This window comes from Molothrus aeneus, chromosome 5 (assembly GCF_037042795.1).
Source record: "Molothrus aeneus isolate 106 chromosome 5, BPBGC_Maene_1.0, whole genome shotgun sequence".
NCBI classification, from domain to species: domain Eukaryota; kingdom Metazoa; phylum Chordata; class Aves; order Passeriformes; family Icteridae; genus Molothrus; species Molothrus aeneus.
The window spans coordinates 23,269,831-23,283,294 of record NC_089650.1 but is presented as its reverse complement, the minus strand read 5'-3'; the positions used below and the strand labels follow the sequence as shown (position 1 = coordinate 23,283,294).

General features: G+C 38.7%; 1 protein-coding gene across 1 annotated transcript in view; it reads left to right on the top strand.

The window, feature by feature from the left end:
* The window catches only part of ANO4 (anoctamin 4), a 187,298-nt gene that overhangs the window by 146,884 nt on the left and 26,950 nt on the right, over nucleotides 1-13,464 (top strand). Inside the window, exons 16-18 of the mRNA XM_066549687.1 lie at nucleotides 5,367-5,449; nucleotides 10,776-10,916; nucleotides 12,927-13,091. Coding sequence (XP_066405784.1) covers nucleotides 5,367-5,449; nucleotides 10,776-10,916; nucleotides 12,927-13,091 — 389 coding nt within the window. The remainder of the gene's footprint in view (nucleotides 1-5,366; nucleotides 5,450-10,775; nucleotides 10,917-12,926; nucleotides 13,092-13,464) is intronic.

Here is a 13,464-nt window from a genome sequence, read left to right as displayed (position 1 = left end):
TGGAAATGTTTTTTCTGTCAGCATGAAACAACTGGCAAGCTCAGAAAATATTGGCTGTGAAAAGTTCAGCCTTCCAGATGATCCAGTTTGACAGACACTGACATATTAAATAATTATGGCACTGTTTTCATAAAAAGAGAATGAAAGTAAAAAGAAAAGGCAACTAGAACCGTGTTACCTCTTTAGCCAGAGCTTAGATGCTGTTTTATTTTCTAAAGTATTTTCTTCACCATCTTTACATCCATTAGTAAGCTCCCATGTTGAGAGAGAAGCCTCAGCCATTTGCTTGGGAGTTTCAAAACCAGCTGTGGCCATTGGTCTTTCCATGAAGAGGTGATCTGTTTGGTGCTTTCATCCTTTTGCTCTAAAGACATCTTTAGTTGATGAATTAAGTTATCTGCTCCCATTTTAAATATAAATAAAATATATCTCCAAGCGATGAACAAACTTCTGTGGCCAGGCTGCAGAGAGGAATTACTGTGACAAATGCTGGCAGGGGGTGCTTGATTTGTGGAGCAGCAATGAGCCTGACTGTAGGGCTCTGAAGCTTGGGGACCCATCTTTCATAATGCTTCATTGTGGCATTAGTGAGACCCATCAAAGAAAGGTTGGAATTGTTAAGTGTACCAGGAGACACTGGAATAGAAGTACACTTCTCTTTAAAAAATACATTGACCCTTCACCTCACTTATTTAATTTCTGCCTGGTGTAAGCAAAGTAAAAGTAATTAATAAAATAAAAAAAAAAGCATGATACTTACTAAAGTATACCCGACAGCCATATGACTTAAGGAAACTTTCATTTTTAACTGATTTATCAAAGGACAAAAAGACTCCCTTCAGTGCACTTAGGGAATTCATTATCAGTTTGTATAATTTTTTCTGTATTGAAGGTTCTGTTGAAAGGAAATACTCTTTCAAATAGATTGAAGCTATAAATCTTTGTTGTTTATAGGGAAAAAGTGAGTCCCTGTAATCGCTAACATTTTTTAATTTTTTTTTCATTGGTGAACAGATTGCCATTGATGCTCACTGAGATGCGATCATCTCAGAAGCTGGAAAATATTTTTTTCTTGATGACATTTTCCAGATGTTCAAAGCTTTCAAAAATAGGGAAGCAATATCATGGTTTGTGTTTCTGTACTAGGGAGAAACACTTCCACTTTGTTCTTTATGTATGCCTTGAGAAATGTTTGGCTTTATGATAAAGTAGGTCCCATATCTAGGAAAAGTTCCTCTCTTTTTACTGCCTAAATTAGATTTTTACCAAAGACAGAAAATGAGAGAAAGATGTTAATTCAAAAAAATGTTGACAATTTAAGTGAAGGAAAAAGTAATTCTCATTAAAAAAAATCTAGGTAAATTTGACACTCGGTTGACTCCAGCATGTTTCAGGAAAGCCAGATGGAATTGTAGATTTTGATTTTCCAATTGAGGTACTGGGGAAACCTATTGCAAAGCTGTTACTGCCTAGATGTTTCCAGAAACTCTAGAGCAAAATTCTGTAACTGTTCAAAAGGAAAGTCCAGCAATTTATCATTTCTAAATCCATGCTGAAGGCAGAGTAGGCTGGTGGTAGTTTCTCTCTCTGTGCACATCTTTGGGGAGCTAAGGGCTGGAAGATAAATGCTTTTTGAAATTTTTTCCTGTGTAGCATGTTTCCTTTGATAAAAGAAGTAGCTTTAGAACACTCACTGAAAGGCAAAATTGGGAGGGCAAAAAGAGGACTGGCATGAAGAATTTAACACTTTTTTCAAGCAATAACAAAAGCCAACATAAAACAAATTTTCTGTATGTATCTGTTAGTCTAATAAAAGATATTACTTTCCTACAAATCTTGCCTCTAGCATAAAACGTTGACATTAATCTGCTCTCCAAGGAGATAGAATTTAAGGGTGTTCTTCAGCAGGACTCCCAGTATATAGAATATATTCTAGGAGTCAGGATGGATATATTAAATGGTGCTCTGAAATACAATAGAGAGAGGATTTCTGAGAGAAGGTCAGGGTAAAGCTATTTCCTACAAGAGGCCATTTGCATTACGAGATAAGATCACAACTTGTTACAAAAGCATCTGAGGAAATGATGTTAAGACAGCTGCTTGTACAAGTGGATATTGAGGACCCAGCTGCAAGGTGGAGTTCTGAAGTAGGACAAATGTAGTATAGGAAAAGCTAGTAAAAGATCTGGGAGCTAAGGCCAATAAGAAATGCAAAATTCCAAGCAGGAATTATTGAGAAAACTCAGGATCTGGTTCATACAAATGGGAAAATACAACTGTGTCCTACTGAATGTCAAAGTCAGAAAAGAATGCCGAAGTTTGTATAAGGTATTTATAGTTAAAATTACAATTAGAGAATAAGCAGAGAAATTTGAAAATGCAGTTCTTTTAGAAGACCTCAGTAGCACAGTGAATCAATCAAAGATAGTTATTTATAGCACATTTTAAAATATCTAGCAAGGGAAAGCTGCATACTGACCTGAATAGAGAGAGAAAAGTGTAACACAGTGAAAGCTAAAACAGCACTGTACAGAGCATCATATTTGCTACTTAACAATTAGAAAATAACTTTCTAAAGAAGCTTCAAGAACTTCACATACTTACTCTGACAGGTGCTAAATGTGCTAAATACAATATGCATAAATTCCTCACTCCAGGTGTGGGAAAAACAAGAAAGAAAAGAAGTATTGTTCACTTCTTCCTCCTAGGTTTCCAAGCAGCGCAGGACTACTTGTTTAGCCTGAACAAAATAATTCAATATGAGCTGACAGGAGAGAAGCAGTTCTACCAGGAAAAAATCAAGGAATGAACCATGTTTGTGGTTCAGTAGCAGGGGAACCTCATTAGTACTTACTGGTTTTGCTGATCACAACCAATTATACTGCAGCTATTACAAACATTTATAGAAGCATTAGGCTCATGACTCTCTATTTGACTAAAATCAAAGTGCTTGTGACTTGGTGTAACATAATTCCAGCTTGCAGAACAATAATTACGTGATATATGAAAATGCCCTCAAACCAAATATCTGCTTCCTTACACATGCTTTTGATACCTTACCTTGTCTGCTTGTACTCTTTATTTCCTAAGCACACTTTCACTGCACTAGCTAGTACAATAAAACATAATTCTTCCTGTCTAAAAATTAACTTTTGCCAAACTGACGCCAGTACTTAGTATCAAATCCCATTTTCATCAATATGCTGCAGTAGGGCAAACAGCCCATTAAGGAGACACTTTTATGACTGGATGTGAATTATATTGTCAGATGATTGTGACACTGTTACAGCTGATACTGTGCTAGCTCATGAACAAAGAGGTTTATGTTCTCTGGGTATCAATCTGCTGCTTCTCAGTGAGCAATAAAGGGCAGGCTTCCTCTCCACTTCACAGTGGGAGAAGAAGCCTGTCCATTGATTTGTGTTAACTTTAGGTAGTTTCTACATCCTTTACATAAAATAAATGTTTAACACTGCTATAACTTTAAGCAGGCTAAGTATTAATCTTTGGATTATATTATGCTATTACTGTTTCCTTGATTTTTTTTTCCATCACAAAATGAAAGCACAATTGTCATATCAAAGTGGGAATTTCCTCAAAAATCCTTTACATTCGACTGGTCTGTCAGTGCTCCGGGAAAGCCAATACCTTTGTGTCTGATCACTCTGCCAATGTCCTGTTACTCTCCACTGAGCTGCCCACTGGGTCAGAGGATGGTTCCACTGACTTGTTCAGGGACACACACCAACAGCAGAAGAAAGACCCCCTCCCAGGTCTTCACATTCAAGTATTGCCCACTGCTGACAACTGCCAGAGCCCTTGAAGGACTCACACCAACAGTTTAGGGGACAACACTCTTTATTAATATACACAGTGTGAGTGGAAAATTGTGACAGGTTAAAATTCAAAGACAGTGACAATGACAGTAGCTGACTGCAAAAATGAATTCAAAGCAATACCCAGACAAGCTCTAATCACCAATCAAACCTAGCTTAAGATGATCATTCAGTGAGCATAGAATACAATTATTACCCAATAGACATTCCTTAGGAGGAGGAGACAGGTTCAGCCCATCCCCTGATCCCAGAAGATATGATGGAGTCTTCTCTAACTTTTCCCTATTCTTAACTTACTTTTATACTATTTGTTTACATTTAGATGAAGCTTGAGTGGCTCTAGTGATACATACCTTTGCTATTGATAGGTGTAAAATTCTCTCATTTCTCTCTTAAAGATATAGTCAATGAAATATAAAGTGTATGCCCAGTGAGGGGAGGTTGTACCCTGAAGGTGGGTAAATTTGGGATGGAGGTCTGTGTTAATATTACAGTTAGGTTTTAATGAACCCAGTTCATCCAGGGACAATGATTTCACCACAGTTTCTGACTCAGCAACAAGACACCTTCTCTTATCTCCCCTGGCTGAGGGGTGCTGTGCTGTTTATTGTCTGCACAGTACCATCAGGTTCCCCTCCCTGCAGGGATTACTTCAGAGCCTGACCTCTGTGTCTCCATTCTGCTCCACCCTCCATTCCATTCCCCTTAACATGTGCTAAATTTCCAGATTGGGTATATGGGGAGTCATGGTGGAATGGGTTTCGGGCATGCCACCCACATTCCATCCAGGCAGCAGCAATTCTATTTTACCCTATAATTTCTGTACTGTTCTAACTTCTGTTCAGAATGTGAATACAGCCTCCCAGCTTTCTCTAATTTTACTCCCAGTCATCTTCCCATAGCAGTCATGTGCATGTTACTCCATCTTGAACTCCATCAATAAGGGCTGTAGTACACAATGTTTAATTATCAGACATAAACACCACACTGCTCATACGAACTCACATACTGTAAAAAAAAGGAGTTGAATTAAAAAGGTGTAAACCAGAAGTTCCCATTTCCCCAGTAGTACTCTGCACATTTTCAAATGCACTGGACTGTGCTTCCTCTGGGTTCTGGTTTCTGTGTCATGTAAATGGTCTTCAAAGAAAGAAAGTTACTCCACTATGTGCAATGGCCCCAAGAAACCTCTAGCTTCATCAGAAATCTGCTTTATCGAGCAGTGATGACTCACAGGAATGGTTTTATTCTTTGAGAGCACTCCCTTGGTTGGTTAGAAATTAAACATTCCCATTTAGCACTAAATGAAATCTCTAAAGCCTCAATCATACTTGAAGCAAGCAAACTAATCCTTAGAAAGCAATGCTTTTTGAAAGCAGTTTTGATCATCAGCATGATTTGCCGTTCAAAGGAACCCATTTATGCAAATAAATTAAAATAATGTTGCAGCTTCATTCAACAGTTCTGTGATAGTCATTAACATTTTCTTACTTAAAAACAATTTTGCATCTTTTTCCCTACTTGCTCTAGCCACTGTTTTTCTGGAGTTTTGGAAAAGAAGGCGAGCAGTAATTGCTTATGATTGGGACTTGATAGACTGGGAAGAAGAAGAGGTTTGTATAAAAACATGTAATCCTTAACCTTTAATACAAAATTATTTGGTTGAAAATGTATGGTTTTATTTTGCATTTATTTTCAGTTCATTCTTTAAATCTTTATAAACTATGAAGTAAGGATTTTTCTCCTCAGATGTTTCCTCTGGAATGTAAAGAAACTTTCTCCAGGCCAAACTGTCCTCTTTTTTCACACTTTTGTCAATCTAAATTAATTTGAGAGATTTCAGGGAAGAAATGCACTATGGGAGAAGTGCATTTTTATTTTGAAAGGTGGAAATTATTGACAGCCCAGTGTACCGTGAATTTTGGCAAATGAGCTTTTATCTATACTTTTAGTTTGTCACTGAGAGTATTGATGGAAGGAAAGCCTTTGAAGCTTGCACCAGCTTCTGAACCTTCAGATGCTGGTTATCTCATAGAGAGAGAGAGAGAGAGAAAGAGAGAGAGGACTTAATTCATTCTGTGTTGGTACAGGAAATCCACTTAGGGAAGGCGCTAAACTTCAGAAAATAACCTTAATCTTTTCCTCTCTAGTGGTCACCAGAAAGAAAGCACATGCTCTTGGGACTGAGAACTCAGGTCTAAATAGAACTAGAAGGTTTTATTTTGCAGGATAAAAACAAGATTCAGTGTATGTTGAAGAAAAAGTGCTACTCCAGTGGGATTTGGACATATAGGTGTCTATAAACCTGCTCTCCTTACTCTACAGAAGCTCTTAGAGTGATGGTAAGAGGCTGCTGTAGTGGTCTCAGTGAAGTTGAACCTCTACATTGCTGCTTTGGTGGAAGATTTTCTTTTTTATCAATCTTGCCAGCACAGAATCAGACTTCTGAGTTATGGGATTTTTGTGTGTATGAGGCAAAGTAGCTCAATGAGGCCATGAAATGGTGGAATTGCTGGTAGGATTTTCTTTTAAATGCTTAATTACTAAGAAAATAACCCAAGAACGTAACATGAAATAACTTACACATCTGGAAATTGATTTCTCTGTAACAACAGGAACTTTGTTATCTGTGCACATATGCAATCAGTTCTGGGCGACACCCCAGGACTCTCTTCCTAGTTATAGGAAATACTTTAATATTGATTCAACTCTTCTGAGATTAGCAAGCTGCTCTTGCCAAGGCTGGCAAGTCGCTGAGACAGTCCTGCCTCAGGCTCACACAGTGGTCAGGATTGGCTTGCAGGGATCATGTCTTCTCATGGCTAGTTGCAAAAAAAGCCACTGCTGCTGATGCTGACAGCTAAGAAAAAGTTTTACCAAATTGCAACTTCCGAGTCACAATTATAGTTTCCTCTGTGTCCCTGGAATGAGAAGGAGCCTTTAAACAAACAAAATAGAAAAGTAAGTACAGTATGAGACCCTCTCTATGTTTTTTCCCAGGAAGCCTGGTCTTGCAGATGTTTGTAGTTTGGGATCTTATATATCTTCATCTTTCACCATTTAACCTACATGGATTTGGGATTATGCTGATTTATAAAGCCATCCACCTGAATCTCCTATGATCAGTTCATTTACAAATATTGAATTTCCTGGTAAGGTTGTCCTTAAGTGACACTTGTTTCGGGTTTTTTTTGATAAGATACATTTCTATTCCTCTGGCAGATTATTTCAGTTTGGCCTGCAGGATGATATTTGCATGTTGGTAATTTTCAGAGGATACTTGCTCCCTGTTGATGTCAGCTGGTCTTTTATTCTCACACCAGAGTTCTTCCAGTAAGCTGTGTCAACAAGACCTCTGTCAGGAGCAGTGGTGATTGTTCCTGCTCCAGAGCTATTCAGTGCACCTCCTTTCAGTTCTAGAGGGAATCTTATAAGTTTCTACAGCAGGAAGAAGAAGTTTTCTCAGAAGCAGTGTGCCAGATTGTACCTTTCTCAAATTAGAGGATAAAGATGCCCATAGGAACTCAGCAGGCTGCTTCTCAACAATTTGTGTGTCCAGTAATTAGAACATCAGTATCTCATTGGCATTTGAGGCATCAGTTCCTCCTTTGTTCAGCATGCAGTGGCATTCAAAGAGTAGCAGCTGATTGCCTCCCAGAGGTATCTTTGTGAAGATGCTACAGCCCCCAGTGCCCAAACCTATGGCACAGCTAAGCATGTGCCAGCTTCGGGGTCAGCCCAATGGGCACTGCCTCCTTTGCTTGAGTATCTAAAGCTGTAGTTTTCCATTGGAGCTGCACTCTCCCCCTGAGAAAAACACAGTTTGGAAGCAGGTGCTCCAGAGGAAAGTGTGGGGAAAAAATGTGGAGGCCATTTCCCTGCTCTGTGGTTCAAAGCCCACCTCTTCACTTTGCCATTGTCTTCACCTGCAAACCACAGGCTTTGCTTGGAGACTTACTTCTGGGGATGCTATACTTGTACTGGTGATCAAGATTCAAATTTTCAATCTACAAATTCTTTTTCTGGGCTATAGAGGACAATATGCTTGGACTAGGAAGGATGGGACTATTTCAATAATTTACTTGTTGAAGGATTAGAAAATTCTTGGCGAAAAAAGGAGGTATTTCACAAAAAAATTTAGAGTAGCTCTTCAAGAGCACAAATACATGGTCTAAGGCAATTCACATTACTCCATATAATGTGTAATGTGAATACACACATATAGGGTTTCTCTTATGAAATAGGGTTTTCTTATGAAAAATTTGGAATTATCCATGTGTGAGAAATGGAAAGGAAGGAGAACAGTCTGTTTTATGTAGATTGGAAAAGATTCATCTTGTGGAGTTTCATTGGGAAGTTGTATGTCAGTGAGACACCAATGAGAATTTTTACTCCAGAAGGTGAAAATTTTTCTCCTAAAGTGCTACTTTCTAATAAAATCACTGCTAATTAAATTTCCTCTCTGCTTTCCATTCAGTTATCACTAAAAAAAATCAGCTGATGGCTTTTATTAGTTATTTCAAAGACATCGGTTAAAGAGTTCTAATTACCATTTTAAATCTCAAGCTATTGATAATGAAGATTGTTATTTTATGAACAATATGTGTCTAGCCTTTGCTTGCTTTAACTTTCATTGTCAAATTGAAAAATAAAGGTTTTCTTACGAAGGGATATTTATTATTTCCTAGCAATAATATACTGAAAAAACAGAATTTATAAGGCTTCCTATCTCTTTGTTATCACCTTCATGTTCTAAATGAAGAGACAAATAAAGGAAACAATGAAGACAATGGAAAGGAGAATTGCACTTATTCAGATATGCAGCCTTGTGAATTCCTCACCACTTTAGATTCTCATCCAAGAAAGGTATACAGCAACCCCTGCAATGTTGAGGCCTCTCAGTCTGGGGATTTGAGCTGAGAGTCTCCTGCCTCTTTTAACCCTACATATCTGGATTTCCTGCTCTTGCAAGCCAGGTGCAAAGTGGGAGACATGGAGAGCAATGGCATCTTGGGTGGGCATGCCACAAGAAACAAACTGCATGCAGTTCCTGGCACTCCCAGATGAAATCTGGCTTCTGTTGCTATTTGTAGCATATTTTTTCTGTTTCTTCAGTGTCACTTTCTTTGTATCATTAACCTCAGCCAGACATAGTACTGTTTACTTGCCCAAGCATTGCTGAGTATCATTAAACAGGTACAAAATGTCATGCCAGATTTACAATTTTTTTTTGAGAATGTCTAAAAATAGCATTTGCATTACTTGCATCACTTGCATCAGCTGGAGATTTTAGGACATGTGGATATGATAAGAACTTCCCTACATTGCAGATTGTAAAAGATAATCAAGCCTTGGCTCAGAGAGGGATGCAGAGAAGTAAAGGTTTCTTGCCTATGACAAGCCAGCTGGCAGAGCCCTTGCGCAATCTACAGGGTAAAATTCTCAGAAGCCCTGCTTCACATCTATCACACTCTGTCCTTTTTCATGCCCCTGAGCACACAGGAATGCTCCTTACATTGTTCCTTCTGCCAGACTATGGTCTGCTCAGATTCCTTCAGCCCTGATGTGGCAGGAACAGCTTGAGCAAAATAGAATAAGAACAAGGTATTACTCTGCCTCCACAGAAACATGCTTAGCCTTTTTGTATAGCTGAGGTAAGGCTGGTTCCCTCAAGCACATAATTAGTTACAGAGGCATTGCAGCTAGGCATACATGCCTCTTCATTTTTTTTTATAACTTGTTACCAGGTTGCTGCATGAATTTGGAAATTAACTGTGTTGAGAAAGCTCTTCAAAACTTGGAAGGAGGAGAATGAGACATGACTTCTTCCCCCCTTCGTCTTCAGGGAATTTTTAAAAAAGGATGTAGGATTTTAAGATATCTCACCTTTATTCACATTCTGAAGACTTGTGTGAGCAGTTACCATTCACCTATTTCAGTGCAGTCATTTAAGGTCTGGGCATTTCCAACTTCAGTCAGTCAGAGTTCAGTTACATGCAGCTGAAGGGCTGGAAGTGACAGAAATGTGTAAGCTGGTTCTTGTCTGCTCCCTTGTAGCCAGCTGTACCACAGAGCAGCTCTCCAGTATACAGTAGAGTACTACAAACACTGCTCTAATATCTGCCAGCATTTGTGAGAGCCCATCCACCCAGCCTGGTGCTTTATCTCACCTCTGACAGTGTCCTGGATGCCAGACTGGAACAAGGTGACACAGCACACGTGGCTCTTGGTGATGTTAGGGCAGAGGGGTAGCACTACTGCAGGTGTCACCTGCACCAGGGGTGATCCTGTCTTCTGGCAATGCTGTAAACAGATGTAACCAAATCTCTCCCCAAGTAATCTCCAGGTTTCATTTCACAAGAGGGTTTTTGCTTTGACGTATCTGCTGCTGAAAGATGTTCCTGCTAATAATATTGTCCAAGTTAAGAAGTAATTGAGCAGCATTAGATGGCATGGATCCTTCTTCAAATGCTGAGAAGTTTTGTTGGTAGTGGAAGCGTAACCAAATGCCTAGCAATCAGCAATTAGGCTTGGGAAAAGGAGATTTGGTTAGGGTTTATTTTTGTTCTTCTTTTTGTTTTTTCTTAGTTGTAAATTTCCAGTATCAATAGGATAATGTCAGACTGAAAAATTTTGTGGTATCAATCTTAAAACGATTTGTCTTGCAGCCACATAGTTTTGAAAGAGCATTATTTAGAGGAATAGCTAATTGGGGATTTTACTAAATACTTTCAATACTTACTTTTATGGGTACAGTGATTTATTCTAGTTCTCATGAAGGAGACCTGATTTCCCAGCTCAGCTTTTATAGTAGCTGTGCCAGCTGCTGAATTCAAAGATGTAATTCCCCAGAACAGTGATCTGATAAAAGATCTGAAGTTTCCTACAGAGTTTTTTCTAGATGTGCTGTATGTGAACATTATCTGTCTGCTCTTTTAGGAGGAAATACGTCCTCAGTTTGAAGCCAAATACTCCAAGAAAGAACGAATGAACCCCATATCTGGGAAGCCAGAGCCTTATCAAGCATTTGCAGATAAATGCAGCAGACTCATCGTTTCTGCATCTGGAATATTTTTTATGGTTTGACAACATTTATTTATTTAAAAGTACAAAATATCATTATCTCTGCTAGTAGAGTAGGTAAATATTGGATATGACTGCTTGAAAGTGGAATGAGCTCTATGCATGTTGAAAATCTACATAGCAAATCACTTGAGTTCTGTCAAGTCTTACACTGGTTCACTCTTCACTAAGTCTCACAGATAGCTAACCCCTTCCTTCAAGGCTGCACCTGTGACACTGTATGTAGTGACACAAGCCAGAATAGTGACACTATCACATTCAGGCACCAACTTGAGTTGGCTGAACTAGCTCACTGGTAACTTTGCCTGTGTAGGCAGTGCAGAGTGATGGGGAAAGCATAGGAGAAGCAGTTTTTCTTTGTAAACTTCCCAGAGAACATAAATAGGACGCCTAGAGTGCTTAATGATGTTAATAAAATCTAGTTTCTCAGTGTGTTGAGGACATGAGGAAAGAGTTCATATTCCTAGTGCAGCTGAAATGGAGAAACCAATGTTCCTTGACTAAAATGATGCATTTATCCCTTTAGTTATGCAAAACTAAAAGGAGCAGCAAAATCTCTCCTAATAGAGAGCTGCATGCACTTCTGCAGAAACACCCCCATCCCCTAATTTCAGTGAAGCAGATGTGGGCTGTTATTCACATGACAACAGGAGTGGTAGTGCTGCTCTTGAAAGCACAGTGCTGGTCTGGAATCAACAGACTGTTGCGGAATTTACTGGGGCTTTTCCAGGAGACAAGACAATGATAGATGTGTACAGCCTCAGGAGCTGTGGAGAGCCAGGTAAGTGAGCAACAGGGCAGAGGACATTAGGAAATTGATGGCTCTAAAATTGTCCAAAACTATCTAGGTCAAGAAAGGCAAGAGCATTATTGAGATGAACTGTGCTCTGGTACGTCAGGTGGATGGACACCCTGACTCAGCCCTTGAGGACACATACTCAGGACTGCAGTCTCTGCTCAGAATTGATACTACAACTCCCATATTTTGTGTATTTTCCCCATGTTTTTTTTCTTGAAGGGTGGCAGTAATTTACCTTATGCAAACTCAATCATTAATCTTCTTAGACTAGTGATAGATCTTACTCAAAGTTCCAGAGAGAGTAGCCTTGCATTAAATTGTGTGTACCACAAAATATTGTCCCCATAACAGCCCTTAAAACAGGACAAAAATTATTTTCACTGAAGTTATTTTTACTGTTGGCATAGCATGGGCTTCCAGCAAGTTAGAGAATCTACACTTTTTTAACCATTTAGATAAGATCCTTTTTTTTATTACACCTATAACAGGAGATATACACTTACCAAACTTCAAGTTAGAGCAGTTCTCAAAATTACTCAGCACAGACTCTCACAGTGTAGCAAATAATACAGCTCAACTGTTGCATGAGGAACATTAAGTCATTAAGCAGCAGCTGTGGCTTTCTCATTCTAATTGTCACATTTGCTGAAAGTGTCATCAGACAGGAAATCACAAAAGCAATCAAACTGGTTACCTTCTCTAGATAGAAACTTCCCAAAACTGTAGGAAGAAACAGCTAGCTAGGCTGGCCTGGCAGGGCTGTTTTTGAGGCAGTGCTTACAAATGGAGACATTTGTGTGAAGAGTGAAGTCCATCAGTTCACAAAATCCATCCCAAGTATGATACCATCAAGCTGCAAAGGCAGCTTGAGACTAACCCCTACACATCATGTGCAGATAAGGAAAATTTCTAATTCCCAGAGCTGGCAATACTGTTTCCCGCATTAACACTAAGGGCAAGGAAGATTTTCAAGAAAATGCTTGAAACTAAAAGTTATTTTAATATTTTTGGTGATATTTTTTGTTATGAGACATAACAAGAACTTAACAAGAAGAAAAATTATCATGTTGACACCTTCCTCTGGAATCAAAAAGAATACACTTTTAAAGTCTTTAATTTCATTTAATTTTAAGAGTTTCAGGGACAAAGTAACTCCTGTTGCACTGGAAGTTTTCAGGTTCTTCTCTCTGATTTTTTCCTTCCCTTAGATCTGTGTGGTGATTGCTGCTGTTTTTGGCATTGTTATTTACCGCGTTGTGACTGTCAGCACTTTTGCTGCCTTTAAGTGGGCTTTAATCAGGAATAACTCTCAGGTTGCAACTACAGGGACTGCAGTGTGCATCAACTTTTGCATCATCATGCTACTGAATGTGGTGAGTAAAATTAACATATCCAAAGTTATACCTAAGCCACCAGAGCAGTAGATGTTCTCAGTCAGCAGACAACCAAATGCTTTCATTTCTTTTTTTCAGCAGGAGTGGAGTGTCATGCTGAGCCAGACATGGAATTATTGTTTATGGACATCATTTACTATTTATATAAAGTGCAATTCCAACCCCAAAATATTATGCAAAGTATGTTTGAATATTCTGAAAATCTTTTAGGGAGATGATCATACCCTTGCTTTATCCTCTGCCACTTCTTTCCCTTTTACATATATGCAGTTTTCAGTCCACTTCATTAATACCCTTCTTTTTAATTATGTTTTGATGGGTTTTTTTAATATAGTGACAAAGCTAATTCATA